Source organism: Argentina silus (genome assembly GCF_951799395.1).
Source record: "Argentina silus genome assembly, chromosome: 10".
In the NCBI taxonomy this organism is placed as follows: domain Eukaryota; kingdom Metazoa; phylum Chordata; class Actinopteri; order Argentiniformes; family Argentinidae; genus Argentina; species Argentina silus.
In genome coordinates, this window is record NC_139664.1 from 4,694,859 (window position 1) to 4,710,196 (window position 15,338).

At 43.7% G+C, this 15,338-nt stretch overlaps 2 protein-coding genes across 2 annotated transcripts; both read right to left on the reverse strand.

Moving 5' to 3' along the window:
* Positions 1-668: 668 nt before the first annotated feature.
* On the reverse strand, positions 669-1,763 carry LOC310810455 (free fatty acid receptor 2; the record flags this gene model as incomplete). The annotated part of the gene is made up of 1 exon (XM_083678222.1): positions 669-1,763. One exon carries the CDS (start codon positions 1,761-1,763, stop codon positions 756-758), a length of 1,008 nt encoding a protein of 335 aa, XP_083534348.1. The 3' UTR covers positions 669-755.
* Positions 1,764-5,712: 3,949 nt separating this feature from the next.
* LOC310810751 (free fatty acid receptor 2) lies at positions 5,713-7,066 on the reverse strand (the record flags this gene model as incomplete). Its single annotated transcript, XM_083678601.1, has 1 exon — positions 5,713-7,066. The coding sequence occupies one exon, from the start codon at positions 7,064-7,066 to the stop codon at positions 6,074-6,076; it is 993 nt and encodes a 330-aa protein (XP_083534727.1). The 3' UTR covers positions 5,713-6,073.
* Positions 7,067-15,338: the final 8,272 nt, after the last annotated feature.

Sequence of the window (15,338 nt, forward strand, 5' to 3'; positions counted from 1 at the left end):
AATCTAAAGTGTTCCCATATCTTTATTTGCTCCCACAATGACAGTAAACATATCACCCTGAAGTTTCCCCATTGAGAGGTCTACACAAAAGGGCAAAGTGAATCCACATTCATTTCATGAGGCAAATTATATCAATCATATGACAATGGGTCTTTACACACACACGGCCATTCAAACAGTGATGCCCTCATTCATGCACGGGCGCACACAAACATCACAGAACCTAGAAAAACTGAATAGAACACGTACTGTAGGTAAATATCGTCATTACCTTTCACCTACATGGGACACTGTTGTGATGCTTGTTTGACGACCTTATCTCTCATTGCTAAGAGATTATGTTTAGGGGTGTTTCATAGATGTTAGATCTGTCTCTCAGACTGAGCTCCCCAACACAGCTCCTGGTTGTGTAAAGGGTCCTCAGAATGTATTCCTTTGAAAGAACAGTTGAATAATGATGTCACAGTAGGTGGGTACGGATACAGTAACACCTTATTGACAACTCTTCATTCCAGGAAAGTACAGCAACTCCCCTGTGTGAGATATTGTGGCTTTGATATGGAGGAAGGTTCCATATCTCCCACATATCCTGTCTCTAATCTCAATAGGCAGTTCGCCAGAGGATGATCAAACAGACGCAGATAGTGTAAATGACAATCTCACTCAGTTGTAAGAACATCAACAGCACAGTCATTTCCTGCTTCCAGGCATGGTGGAATAAACTAATTTCAGCTGCCATGGGGCTGTAAATTAGTTCAGATAGCGTTGATCTCCCCTTGTTTTGGTCCCTTATCTTTCTTTGTCTCATTCGCACCCTTACGAGAGGACCAGAGCATGCGACAGGACATACACCTGCTCAGCCTGGTCCTCACCCCTTTAATCACATTCCCCAGCGTCGCCCTCACGGCGGCGGAAGAGAAATAGAAAATAAGGGGATCCAGGGAGGCGTTGAAGGTACTTAATAGAAGAGCCATGTCTCTCCAGTCGGGGCTCACACCTGTAGCAAACCCCACGATGTGTGAGACGTTGTAGGGTCCGAAGCACAGGGCGAACACCAGCAGAGTCCCCAGAGCCAAGCCAATGGCCCGGAGGCGTCTGCGGCGCCCAATGTGGGGCAGCTTGGAGAGGATGCGGATGAAGTTGATGTAGCAGAAGCTACAGACTATCAGGGGGATGCAGAAGAGGACCAGGCAGAGCTCCAAACGGACGGGCAAGAGGATCTTCAGCTGCGGCTTGGTGAACTCCTCGTAGCAGACGTTCCTGTGGGACAGCGGGCTGCTAGAGGAGCCGTTTGGGAACCGGTGGAGGCCTCCGGGGTTGTAGTAGGGCATGATGAAGACGATGCTCAGCTGGAGGAAAGTGAAGAGCCAGAAGAAGATGCTGGCCGCCACGGCGTACCTGGGCCGGCGCTTGAGCGAGTGTTGGATGGGGAAGGCGACGCCCAGGTAGCGTTCCACACTGACAGCGGTGAGTATGAAGGTGCTGTTGTAGATGGTCATGTAGAAGACGAAGCCCGACAACGGACACAGGAAATAGGGCAGGCTCCAGGTCATGCCGTTCGACACCTCCTGCATCTTGAACGGCAGGAAGAGGAGGAAGAGGAGGTCGGAGATGGTCAGGTTGAGGAGAAGGATGTCGATGGGCGTGGCTTTCTGCCTCACTTTCTTGCTGAAGGTGTAGAAGGCCAGGACGTTGGCGGGGAAGCCAGTCACAAAGGTGATGACGTAGACGGAGAGGCACAGTGCAGTATGGCACTCCTGCATGGTGGCCTTGGTGCTAAGCAGTCACTTGGTAGTGCAGGGAAGCGAGGTCTGTCACATCGTCTCACTGAGTCTGGGGGGATGAAAGCGCTCCACCACAAGGGGCTTGATCTGTCAGACAGTCTGAGGCTTTGGGGGCGAGAGCTGCTTATTGGGTCAACAGCCTGGAACTAACCCGGTTAGACAGCGTGGTTTTCCTGTCCCCACAATATACCAATGCTCATCGTCTGTTCAAAGGCTTCAAATTCTGTTGAAAATGGAGAATAGAAAGAGATTACCACACTGAGCACCTATTGTCATTTGATTTTTCCACTGTAGTTTGCCATTCTGCTAGGTTTTTTTTTATTGACAGAGGTTTTGGTTTTGCTTAATAATCACACATGTGGTCCTCTGTGGCTCGGTTGGTAGAGTATGGCGCTAACAACGCTTGGGTTGTGGGTTCGATTCCCGCCGGGACCATATATACTGAAAGATGTATGCACTCACTGCAATGTAAGTCACTTTGGATAAAAACGTCAGCTAAATGGTGTATATTATATTACATTAATACAATGTGCATCTAAATGCTTGACAAAAAATCTAGATAGTAGTTAATAACTACTGTGTAGTGCAACCCACTTGTACAAATCTGTTAGGGTTAGGGTTAGGGTTAGGGTCCTTAACCCTAACCCTGTCCTATGTTTTTGGTGAGAAATGTGGTTGTCTGGGTTTAATGCGGGGACACGGAGTGTTTGTAGGCATATGGTTCCGTACTGCAGCTTTAATATTGTCTTATCATTTAACTACCTTAGTTTTTCTTAGACACACATACACAGGACAGCTTATAAAGCTGAGGGCAATGTCCACACGTGTAAATGTACGACACTCAAGCTGCTGATGATAACCATGATCTGACAAACATCCGCTTTGGATCAAAATGTTGTCAAAAGGTGGTAAAAGTAGTTTTATCAGTGCAGGATTATTTGTTGCAGTGTTTTCACACAAGCTGCAGCTGACACAAACTATACAGTCTGTCATGTTCACTGTAGTATAGTGGTATGAATGTATCCTACAGTATCTCGATCATAAACGTGTGAGGCAAGTCATATCCATTAAAGATAAATTACTTGATAAATTACTTGATAAATTACAGTTAATAAAAACTGAACCTCTTATGAGTACAAACGAGTGGCATTTACAGTACAGTACAATACAGCACATACTTAGGCTAAGCACTCAATATAGTCATCACACAAGTGCACACACTAACTGATCTTTTGCAACAAATTAAAACAAAAAGATGTACCTTACCACCACACGCAGGCCTCTTACATCAAAGCAATGTTGATCTAATAAAGCAAGTAAGTCAGTAAGAAGTGGAGAAGAAGTTTGACTACTCGTTCTTTTCTTTCTTTGGCCAATGACTAACATCAGAAATTCCTTACTCACGCCTTCGCTGTCTGGAGGAGATAGCGAGGAGAATAACGTGAAGGAATTCCAAAATTTCGAAACCTCAAAGACCACCGCCCCAATGTTTAACATCTCCAGTGTCCACTCTTTATGTGACCTCATTCTACGTGTACTGTACATTTTTAAATTGAGGAATAGCATCTTACCTCATTCCACACTGGTTTTCTTGGCACTTCCACTTATAATCATAGCTCAACCCTGACTGCATCTCCTTCTTCTCTCCCCTCTCAGGCTTATTCCCGCTCCTATCAACTAGTGTGACTGTCTGTTTACAGGATAATCTAAACATTCAGCGCAGATAATGGCAAATTATTATTATTCGCTAGATCCAGCTGCAATCTATCTCTTGGGCTCTCCAAACAAGGTTTCCGTAGTAACCATTGTCCTGTATATATCCGGCAATGAGTGGGATTGTCGGTCAAGGGCTTGAGGAGCCTGCCTGGTTATTACACCTTGGCTGTTGTCTGGACCTACTGTAGTCCTTCTCAGCTGTGCATGTATCTTGATTGTGAGAGAGGGGGGTCATAGGAGGAGAGTAAATGTATCCAAAAGGGAGAGGAGGGAACCACCTTCAGTTAAAACAGCCCTTCCCTTCAGGCCATTCTAAAGCACACACACACACACACACACACACACACACACACACACACACACACACACACACACACAGACACAGACACACGCATGCATGGCTATCCAAACAGCTCTGTTGTTGACCTTCCATATACATCATTATACCAGCGCTTCATACTGTGTTTAAAACAGACCGATAAGAGAGAGACCATTTTCTCACTTCTGTTATTCATTGATTGATATGTGAGTTCATTCTATAGCTGTAGCTAACCACAGTGGAGTCCCCTCCAGGGATATCAGCTATGGGTGTACTCTACCAAACAAAACAGTTCATTGGAAGAAGGAAATTAAACACTAAATAGACAAATGCAGTCAACGGTTCTCGTAATGCTTTAAAGTTTAAACTATTATCTGAAATGCAGGGTGCCCTCCTGGATGTTTTTTTCTCACATCGCACCCACCGCCGGTTGTTCGCATTGCACCACCCCTCCTCCCCCCTCCTCCCCCCTGCTCCTTTGCACCACCCCTCCTCCCCCCTGCTCCCCCCTGCTCCTTTGCACCACCCCTGCTCCCCCCTGCTCCTTTGCACCATCCCTCCTCCCCCCTCCTCCCCCCTGCTCCTTTGCACCACCCCTGCTCCCCCCTGCTCCCCCCTGCTCCTTTGCACCACCCCTCCTCCCCCCTCCTCCCCCCTGCTCCTTTGCACCACCCCTCCTCCCCCCTCCTCCCCCCTGCTCCTTTGCACCACCCCTCCTCCCCCCTCCTCCCCCCTGCTCCTTTGCACCACCCCTCCTCCCCCCTGCTCCCCCCTGCTCCTTTGCACCACCCCTCCTCCCCCCTGCTCCCCCCTGCTCCTTTGCACCACCCCTGCTCCCCCCTGCTCCTTTGCACCACCCCTCCTCCCCCCTCCTCCCCCCTGCTCCATTGCACCACCCCTCCTCCCCCCTGCTCCTTTGCACCACCCCTCCTCCCCCCTCCTCCCCCCTGCTCCTTTGCACCACCCCTCCTCCCCCCTGCTCCCCCCTGCTCCTTTGCACCACCCCTCCTCCCCCCTGCTCCCCCCTGCTCCTTTGCTCTGCCACTCACAAAGTGCCCTCCTGGATGTTTTTTTTGTTTTGTTTTCGCAACGTGTTGTTAGGATCGCAAAAACACCACCCCCCAACCCAACGCCCCGTTGTGCCCTTTTTTGTGGAAAAGCCCCTGCCCTTCTGTAAGTCCGCAAAAAAAAAAATCCCTGAAAAGTCCCTGACCTGCACTCGTGGTCGACAAGGGTGGTGAAGATGAATCTCTAAAGGAGAGAGCATCACAAGAACCACACTTTTACGTTGTAGGAATTAGACCTATTCTCTTGCTTTTTGATTATTATCTCTTCTCATTCGCGTCAAGACTCCTTTTGAAGCTAGCTTACTTTATGTAAATTGGTGTGGGACACTTTCAAGTGAGTTTCATTTACACAGATAATTTAAAACACTCCACATCGTAGGGCCGTGGCTATTGTTTTCAAACTGTGTCAACTGTGGAATTTCTTCCGACCTTTTGACCTATCTCCTCCTTTGATGTCTCGCCAGCTTCTCTTTCCAGTCATCGCATCATTGTGGAGTTTTCTCACCCCTCAAAGGCATCAGTGAGCAAAGCACACTTTTCATTAGATACTAAGAGGACTTCATTAGTAAAAGAAGTGGGTGGTGCAGAAGTGTCAAAAGAACAAGTATATTCATTTTGATATTAATGTGTGATACTGCTGATACCTCAACTTCCTGTCTAATATTGTTTTGCTATAATAACCCTTTTAGTTTATTACAAAATAATTTCCATAAAAACTGATATTTTAGACGTGCACTTGGACAATCAGATTCTATTATGCAAGCCAGTGTATCCCATTTTGTCAAACATTTTTAAAGAGTGACTCAACAGTAGTTTTGTATTGCAAAATAGATTTTAATCTCATCAGGGTAACCAGACCCTGTAGGATAAAGGATGAACCACTGTACTGTAGAGGAAAGAAGACATACAGTGTTTCTTTGGTTGTATTCAAACATAAATTAGAGTGAAAGCAAGCTAATACTGTGTGCTTACTTTTTGTAAGAAGCAGTATTCAAAAATGGTCACCAGAAATATTCAAAATGGTATTGCTAAATGTAAATACATTTAATAAACCTAAATGAAATAGCATAAAATTATATGCATACTTTGCATAAAAAATAGTTGCAAAATTCTCTGTCTTTTTTTTGTTAATCAAAGCTCAACAGATCTACTAAACCAGCTAGAAGGAATAGCGATTGCAGCGCACTTTATAAGGAACTGTCATTAGAGCTCTGTGTGCTCTCCTGAGCTTTTGAACAGGACAGCAAGGGGAAGTGGAGAGCCTTATGGCAACAGCACAGCTCCTCCATCTTCTCTACCAGTCTCTTCCAGACGTTTCTATATGTGGCCCTGAGAGCGGACGAGGAGAAGTAGAAAATGAGAGGGTCCAGGGCAGCGTTAAGGGTACTAGAGAGAAGGGCTTCCACACGCCATGCGGGGGTCTTCCAGTTGACATAGCCCACCACGTGGGACACGTTGTAGGGTGCAAAGCATATGATGAACATCAGCAGGGTCCCTAGAGCCATGCCGATGGCCCGGTGCCGCCTCTGTGGCCTGATGTTAGGTAGCTTGGAGAGGATGCGGACGAAGTTGATGTAGCAGAAGCAGCAGATGAGGAATGGCACACAGAAGAGGATCAGGAAGAGCTCCAATCGCACCGGCATCAGGACTTGCTTCTGCTCGTCTGAGAAATCCATATAACACACATGCAGCATTGAGAGGTCATAGCGGGTGGTGTTGGAGTGGTCAAAGTGTTGCATGATGTACACTATGCTGATATGCCCCATGGAAATCACCCAGAACAAGAAACTGGTCACCATTGCATACAACGGCCGTCTTTTCAGCTTGTACTTGATTGGGAAGGCCACCCCTAGGTAGCGTTCAACACTGATTGCAGTCAGGAACAAGGTGCTATTGTAGATGGTGGTGTAGAACACAAAATTGGACAATGGACACAGGAATCTGGGCATGTACCACAGCAAGTTGTCCGCCGCCTCCTTCATCTTGAACGGCAAGAAGAAGAGGAAGAGGAGGTCGGAGATGCTCAGATTGAGGAGCAGGATGTCCATGGGCGTGGCTTTCTGTCTCACCTTCTTGACGAAGGTGTAGAAGGCCAGGACGTTGGTGGGGAATCCAATCACAAATGTGATGATGTAGACTGCCAGCGTCACATTGCTATGAATCTTTTTCTCGGACAGCATTCTGCAAGACAGGAAGGAAGCACAAGATGAGCACACAAATATTCCCAACTTGAGACAACAAAGATGAATGTGAAGCAATTGAAGAAAATTCCTCCACTTGTTTGTCCACCCAGTGGGGTGTTACAATTGCCTCATGATTTATGAAGCCCTTTCATTCTTTATTTCTGTGTAGCTAGAGTACTTTTGGACCCCATTGACAAATGGACACATACTGGGCTAACACATTGTGGTCCTCAAGCAGTCCCATTCCAAACTAGCAAGACCTTGCCGCTTTAGACACAGTCTACATCTAATCAAAAGTGTTAATTGTGGTAAATAACGTACCCATCACAACAATAAAGAGAACGTGTTTCATGCTTCACAACTTGAGTATCCCAGAAGCCTCTCTACTAATCCCTCTGTTAATACCCAGCGCATGCATGAACCCCTAAGCTTCCTTCTATTCATGGTGAAGGAAAATAGCAGCATAATTCTCCCAGCATGACACAAGTGGTATGCCATGAGGACAGTATTTGAAGAGTGACTTTATTTCTTACAGAGAAGGGGTTACTTCATTCCCAACTACACGTCCGCTGTTGAAATGATAATCACATATCTAGCAGTGTTATCTGCTGACCTCGACACAGACAATAACTCTTTGTTTAATAAAAAAGGAATTCAAAGGAAAATGGAATAAAAACCCAAAAGGCAAAAATAGATTTTAATTCCAAGGCTTTATGCTCACTGCAACAAAACAATTTGATCACAGCGTGTGTCAATTATATGGAGAATGTCAATGTCGATTTTACATGGGTAGAAATCAAGGGACGTAATTACTTACATATGAACTGGATCCTTGTTCTAAACAACCTCAGGAGATATACTGATTAACACGATCAAACACTGTCATCCTATTTCTCATTTTATGCCAAATCCAATTTGACACTCACAGACTGACACATGCAATCAATATTTGAGCAATCAATTTGTGCTAACACAGATCCCTCAGAGGAAAGATGCAATGATTAAAGAAGTGGGTTATGTGGTCTTGAGGTGTTTATAGAAGCCCAAATTTGCTGTCAAATCGGCACGGTAGCTAAATGACAATAAACTATAAAAGGCATGGCTCCAGACGCTCAAAACAGATCCTGTCGTTTTGGGAATGTGGTCGAGTCATACACCTGCAGAATGGAGGTCGCCAAGGGCTTTTATTGGTTTATCTGGTGTTGCTGGGCGCTCATGGAGAGGCTGTAAACCCACAGCTGATAGCACGGCTGTCGGGCGTACGTGTTTTGGTCTAGTACAGTAGTTCATTAAGGGACGTACGCACTGAAATCCAGACTTGGCAAATGTTTGAGGTTCCAATCAGGGCTAGTCATGGCTTTCTCATACTTTCCCCTCCATTCTTGAATAGTTTACTTCCTTGATATGACCTCACCAGAGCAAGATAAATTAACTGTAACAAGACACACAATTTATATATTTGTTATAAAATATAATAACAAATATAATTGTATATTTTATAAATATACAGTCAGTGAGATATTGATAATGGTACAGAATGCTGATGGTTAAGTAGGTAGATAGATGGACAGGTAGGCAGGTGGTTAGCTAGGTAAGTACTGTAGATTTGTGAAGTTCTGGTAATCAGAGCTGAAGGAGCGTCAATGAGAGCTTCACCTGGCCACTGATCACACACACCACTCAGCGCCAAAGAGCCTAGCACTTAAATTTCAGCCCATCATTACAGGAGCAAAAGAGATTGGTCTCAATGACTCAGTTTAACAGAGGGTCATTGGCGAGAAAGAGAGAGACCCATTTGGACCAGGGCCATGATAGTCCAATAAGGGTGATGAAACTCTCCAAAGTCACTGCCCTTTTAGTGTGCATTAACACAGAACTTACCCACTGAACTCTATTGCAGTCTACTCTGATATCATAATTGACACATAACTTGTCAAAAACACACGAGTGGAGAGGTACATTTATTGAAAACATTAATATTTCATATTTTTCCACTGACTGAACAGAAGGTGAAATGTAATAATAAAAAAAAAATATTTTAACCAGACATTGTGGTCAAATATTGATATTAGTTACATGATAAGCATTTCATATTTACCTCAGGAGTGTAATACATTTTAGGGGACAGATTTGTGTCTGTAATTTATCAAGGTCGAATATCATCAAAGTTAAATATTTTACAGTTTTCAAAGCCTTGTTTGTCTCCTTACTCAACATTTACATGGAGCTACTGATAGTCGAATAAAAAGAGAGAGATCAACAGGGACACAGTACATACCTTAGTCAGTAAACTCACAAGCTTCCAGGTCAAATGAGGACTAACTCTCACTCTGACTAAGCTGTGCTGTTTATGGGTATGCTTTGGTGACACAACTCTTACAACACAGGAAAGAAGATGTTCCATTTTTTTTTTTACATTGGTAGCATCCTTTAAAATGCTGTGGTCGTGTATACCTGGTGTATGTCCGGTTTAACATCAGGATGCAATGCAGTATTACCAATTAAACAGATAACACACAAAACATATGACCTTTAGATTGGTCATACTGTACATGGAAAAATATTAAAACAACAATTTAAAACAAATTATCCTCTCAATACTACAGTAGCCTTTGTGAGTATTTCTGAAGATGCAATGGCCTCACACTAGAATTTACATAAAAGGTCCTTGAACTCTTTGAAACTTTCAAGGTAATGCAATTGCTGCACTGTGAGCAGTGTAAGTACTGCGTATGCATATGTTATGGCATACCTTTGCCAACGTCCAAAAGCCCCCTGACATTTGCAGCAATGGACCTTTAAGCTAAATGACTTGAACACCCCTGAACTGGTTAAAGACAGGTTTAAATGCAATGGGAGCCGTTGTTCCCCCTGGCAACTGGCTGCATAGCCACGGTAGGCATGCGTAGTAGAGAGGTTTGTGGTGGGAGGTTTCATATTTGTTCATATACATTTGTAGAAGTAGCTTGACAAAGAAGGTCATGTAAGCGGAAAGATAAGACTCACTCTAACCAAGCTGTGCTGTTTATGGGTATGCTTTGGTGACACAGGATATCATATTATAACACAGGAAATCTTGACATTGGTAGCATGCTTTAAAATGCTGTGGTCGTGTACGTTTGGTGCATGACTGTTTGGTGCATTGCATCCTGAACATCAGGATGCAATGCAATGCAGTATTACCAATTAAACTGATAACACACAAAACATATGAGTTATTATTATTATAGTGTCAAACTCGTTGACATCCCACTGGGACGTCCAGTGTTAAACTAACTAGAACACACTGCCATGGTAATAAACCAAGGAAGTTATGGTCAAAAGCCGATGTTGCAAGGTGTTTCACAGACTCTGGAGTATGGAGCTACTTGTTGCGTCAGCAAGGATTTTCATCATGTTCTGAGTGTGTGTAGATACACACGTAACTACAACAAAATATGTATGTGCATCATAGGGGTTGGGTTGACGTTTCAGCTACTTAGATTTCACATTAGATTTCACTTCTCTCTTTTTATACACCGACATTTGTACCATTACGTGAAATCCGAGTGTTGAAACTTTCAACCCACGTCACTGAAATTCACCAAAGATTTTTTTTAGAACTGACAGCTGAATTGTGGCCAGGCTGAGGGTAAAAAAGAAAATCCCCTTCAAGGAAGTATGTACATGTACCTACCACATCCTTCAGTTAAAAAAGATACAAGGTAAAAGACAGGGGGAACACCAACAAGCATAGGGCACAGGCCTTCATTATCGACTCTAACCCCTAACCCTAACATCAGAAGGCCAGCCTAATTAGGCTATCCTACTTTATCAACTTGTTCATATTTCTCAAGGAATTTATCAGTATGGACTTCTGATTTAAGGACATGTACTGTAGATGCCTTTATTTCTCAGTGACCCCCCCCCCCCCCAAAAAAAAAAAAAAAAAGTTAGGGAAAAGCACAAGAAATCAAAAAAAATAAAAGTACATTGTTACCACATCAAATTGAAACCACAGAAACCACACACACACACACACTGCAAACGTGACAGACGTGCCCCTCTTTCAAGCATTGTCATTCCCTAAATTGCGCAAGTCATGCTATTGCCCAAAGTTGTCTTGAGCGAATGGCCGTTACTGTCCATGCAGTTTGTGCGCAAGCCCAGAGCCCAGCTCCTCCCTTGCACTAATTGCGAAATGAAACAAGCGACGTGTACAGAAAATGTTTCGCTGGGAGTGACAAAGTCCTCTCTTGTGCAGAGCACTTATAGAAACCTGAAGGTGCTGATGATGGTACGAGGGGGGGCTATCAGGGGTGTGCCTCCATGGCAGACACACCGTGTCAGATGAAAAGCTGCTTGGTGTTTAATCAGGGACTGTCGTGATGTGCACTGCCTCCCCTGACATTTGTGCTGATGCAGTCGGTCCGGCGCAGAGCTGATAGATGAAGCAATGTGATAATTAGAATGCTCTGCTCTTTATCTCTCCCCATAATTACCCAGAAACCACAGCGTCCGTGAGCGGCGTGAGTAAGCTGAGAGGTGTTTATCAAAACGGATCTGACACGTGTCTTCTTCTGCTACGCGTTGTGGCTGTGGCTGAGGCAATGATTTATCCATTGATCGGGAACATGGTGATTTTTGTGTCTGTCATTGGCACTGCGGCCCTCCTGCTGTCAGTGTGCGCGCGCGCGCATGTGTGTGTGTGTGCGTGCGTTCGAGTGCGTGTCCTCAGTCATTGTCTGGCCTTCCAATCACTTCGTGCAAGGCGTGAGAGCTGCAGTATCCATCACGTTAAATGAGGTTTGCCCTGACCTTGGTATTTCCAGTCAGGAACTGTGAAGTGTTAGGGCTACTAATGAGGAATATGCTAACCATTTCTGACACTATTGTAATCAGAAACACAATGTGAAATAATTGCAAGTTTTATTTTATTCGAATTAACATTTAACAGTTTATATTTTCAGGTTAATCTTGTTGTGATAAAATTTGTTTTTTAAGAGAGACCTGGTCCAAGACAGCAGTAGTGAGGGAACAATGTTGCAGACAAATCTCAAACATAGACACACATACATAACAAACAAATTACAGACGTAGAGGCACATAATTACAAACAAATTACAGACGTGTACACTACATTAGTAAATACATGACACACACACAAACATATAATTCAGCTGGTGTTCACCAAGTGTGATGAGTCTGCTGCCCAAAGACATCAAGTACAGTCTAGTACAATAATCATAAGCTGCTGTATTTTACATCATTTTTCTGCATCTCTTGGCATTGCTATATTTTCATTCGTATAGCCCCTTTGTAAACTGAGGGGCATTAGCCTTCAACACCAAATAACTTTATCCAAAGGTTGAACCCCTCCTCAGAACTCTCGAGGCATTTAGATAATAGCATAGCTGGCAGTGGAGGTTGGTGGAGGTAGAAATCAGAGGACAGGCTCATTGTAATGCACGGAAAGGAATGAGGAATGGTATCAAACATGTTCCATTCAATTCCATGCATTACAATGAGTCCATCCTCCGATTTCTACCTCCACCAGCCTCCCATGGAGCCTAGCTATCTCAGCCAAAGGATGTTAGCAGTATGATGGATGGTGACATTTCACATGGGCACAGAAGCATGGAATGTAAAAAAAAAAGTAATAATACAGCAGGAGAGCCTCCGTTACAAATACTGTAAATAAATACATTTATGGAGTGTGCAAATCATTGATGACGACCTGTCAAAACACGTTGCATACCAGTGCTCTGTCCTATTTTCTGTTCAGGGCCCTGATTTCTTTTTGAGTGGACTCATTGGTGATTTGTAGCCTACACTCAATACTAGCATCATTCACTGTTGTGCTTCCAATTGAAGCCTCTGCTACTATGTGTCTGTATTGTAAGAATGAAAGAAACCATCTTTAGAGCAATGCAAGAGGGCACAGCAGTTGTTGTTGTTGTTGTTGTTGTCGTCTGTAGCCAGCTAATACCCTTTGGGGCTATTACTCTGTCACCTAGCATTTATTGCCTAAATGTGTGTGACAACTCGCCATCTGCTGCTAAAATGCCGAAATACAGATCACAGTATTGTTGCAACCACAGATGTTGAACTTTGTCTACCGCTCCCATTCACACCCATTGTTTTGATGTTAGCTACGTTCGTAGTGGATATTTAAACACATCTGAACCATGGATTACAGTTTCTCCTGGCCCACAGACTACTTTCAGGGTAAGAAACCATCTGACTACAAGGTGTAAAAAAGTTAACTGTCCCTTTAAACAGCTATGAATCTAAATTCTGTACGTGCATCTCTGTTGGGTTTAGACGGAATGGCTATTCTAAGCTATGTGTCTGAGCAATAGCCCCTTTGGGTTTTTGTTTCATCTGTTGCGGTCGAGATCAATATCTGACTGTGAGCATTTTTTGCCTAGCTCGAGATGACGGAGGATTTCCTTTTTGCTCCACACACCACAGAGCACTTTGTCTATGTTCTGTTTATATGTTGGATTGCAGCCAAAGGTTTCCTTGCCTATGGCTTGAGCCTCGTGTTTTAATTTCATGTTATTGAACAAGCAGAGCTACTGAAAAGCTACACTGAAGGAAAACGCTTTTTGAAGCAAGGAGGAACAAAACAATCGATAAGACCTCCAAAATTATTATCTTGCACATTTGGCTCCCTCTGGTGGCATTATAATGAAATATGTAATTAAAACTCCAGCTGTCCTCGTTTTGTGGCATAACATTGTAGACAGACTTGATCATCAAAAGACTTGTTTGGTGTTGGTGGAATATAGGTTGACATTTCGACTGAGCTTCAACCAACATGGGCACGCACCCACACACTGACATAGTGACTATGAGACAGGGTCAAAACCTGCAAAGAGAGACATTTCATAGTAATGTAATAGAAACAGAATGGAAAAAAGAATGACATTCAGAGTATCTGAAATTGTCAGAAGGAACAATTGTCTGAAGGAACAATATGCAAGCATCACTTACGGGACTCATACTGAAGCCTCCTGGTCATGTTGTCGCTGTTATGCTTGGCACTGGTGGGACAGAGGAGGATAATCAGGACCCTTTGTGTTACAGAAATGCCGTGGGTGAACGGCTGCCCTGGGGGTGTAACAACCTCGGTTTTTACCTGCGCCGTTGGATGCCATAGTACACCACTAGGAAAAGCAACACCACAGCCACAGCAAGGACCACACACACTATGAGCACCACGGGCACACCTGAGTCAGGGGGGCTTGTTGGGGCCACTGTGTGATGAGATAGTCACACACACACACAGACACGCACAGACACATGCACACGCACACGCACCAAAAAAAAACCATACATTTTGCACACACTTCCCCTTGCCTGTGGTTTTTTACCTAATTTATGACTCCAAAGGGATACATAAACAATAACAATTAGCTGTAGTAAGCACTGTAAATCATGGAAAGGTAGTAAAACAACAATGGTAAATTTACATGCAAATTGTTTCCTATTTACATGCAAATTGGATCCTGGAGCAGCATCAGCATATTAGTCAATGTACTTCTCATACAAGACTAATGCCCACAGTAAAATCCAGCTGTAACAATTATCCAGCTTTGGAGTATTATTATGATATTTTCACTATTCATTATCAATTTGCACCATTTCTGCTCATCAATACAAAGTCTTTCTGCTTTAACAGTTCTGGAGCAGTGCTGTACGGTGTTTATACTGTATTACTCACGAGTGGGAGCTTGAGTGTGGGGCTGATAGAGCTGTGATCCAGACACACTCTCAGTGCCTCCATAATAAGCTGCTAAAACAAACACACATTTACCCTGGAGTATCAACATTCTGCATAGGCAGCATAACAATAACCTATTCTAATAACCAACTGGAACAGGCTGTGGTTAAACCTTTACAATTGCAAGGAATTTAATGTTTTGAAAAACACACATACAGTCGCCTACATACGGTTATCTTAGCTGTTGCCATTGTAACAGCTAGATGGGATCCAAATAAAATACTCACACACACATCAAAAATAAGTATTTCCACGGCCTTACTCACCAAGTGTCAACACACACAAAAAGGTATTCATAACTTCAATACGGCTTCTCATTTCTTAGAAGAGTTTTATAGACATGCTCCTCCACTTAGTTCTGGGAGCAGAGGTCAAAATGACTTCCTTACTGATAGAGCTGCAATACAGGGGTCAAGATGCAGTGTTCCATGTCTATCTATCATAAAAGATATGACTTGTCGTGGAATCATGCCAGATTCTTTAACCTATAAACAATTTGTG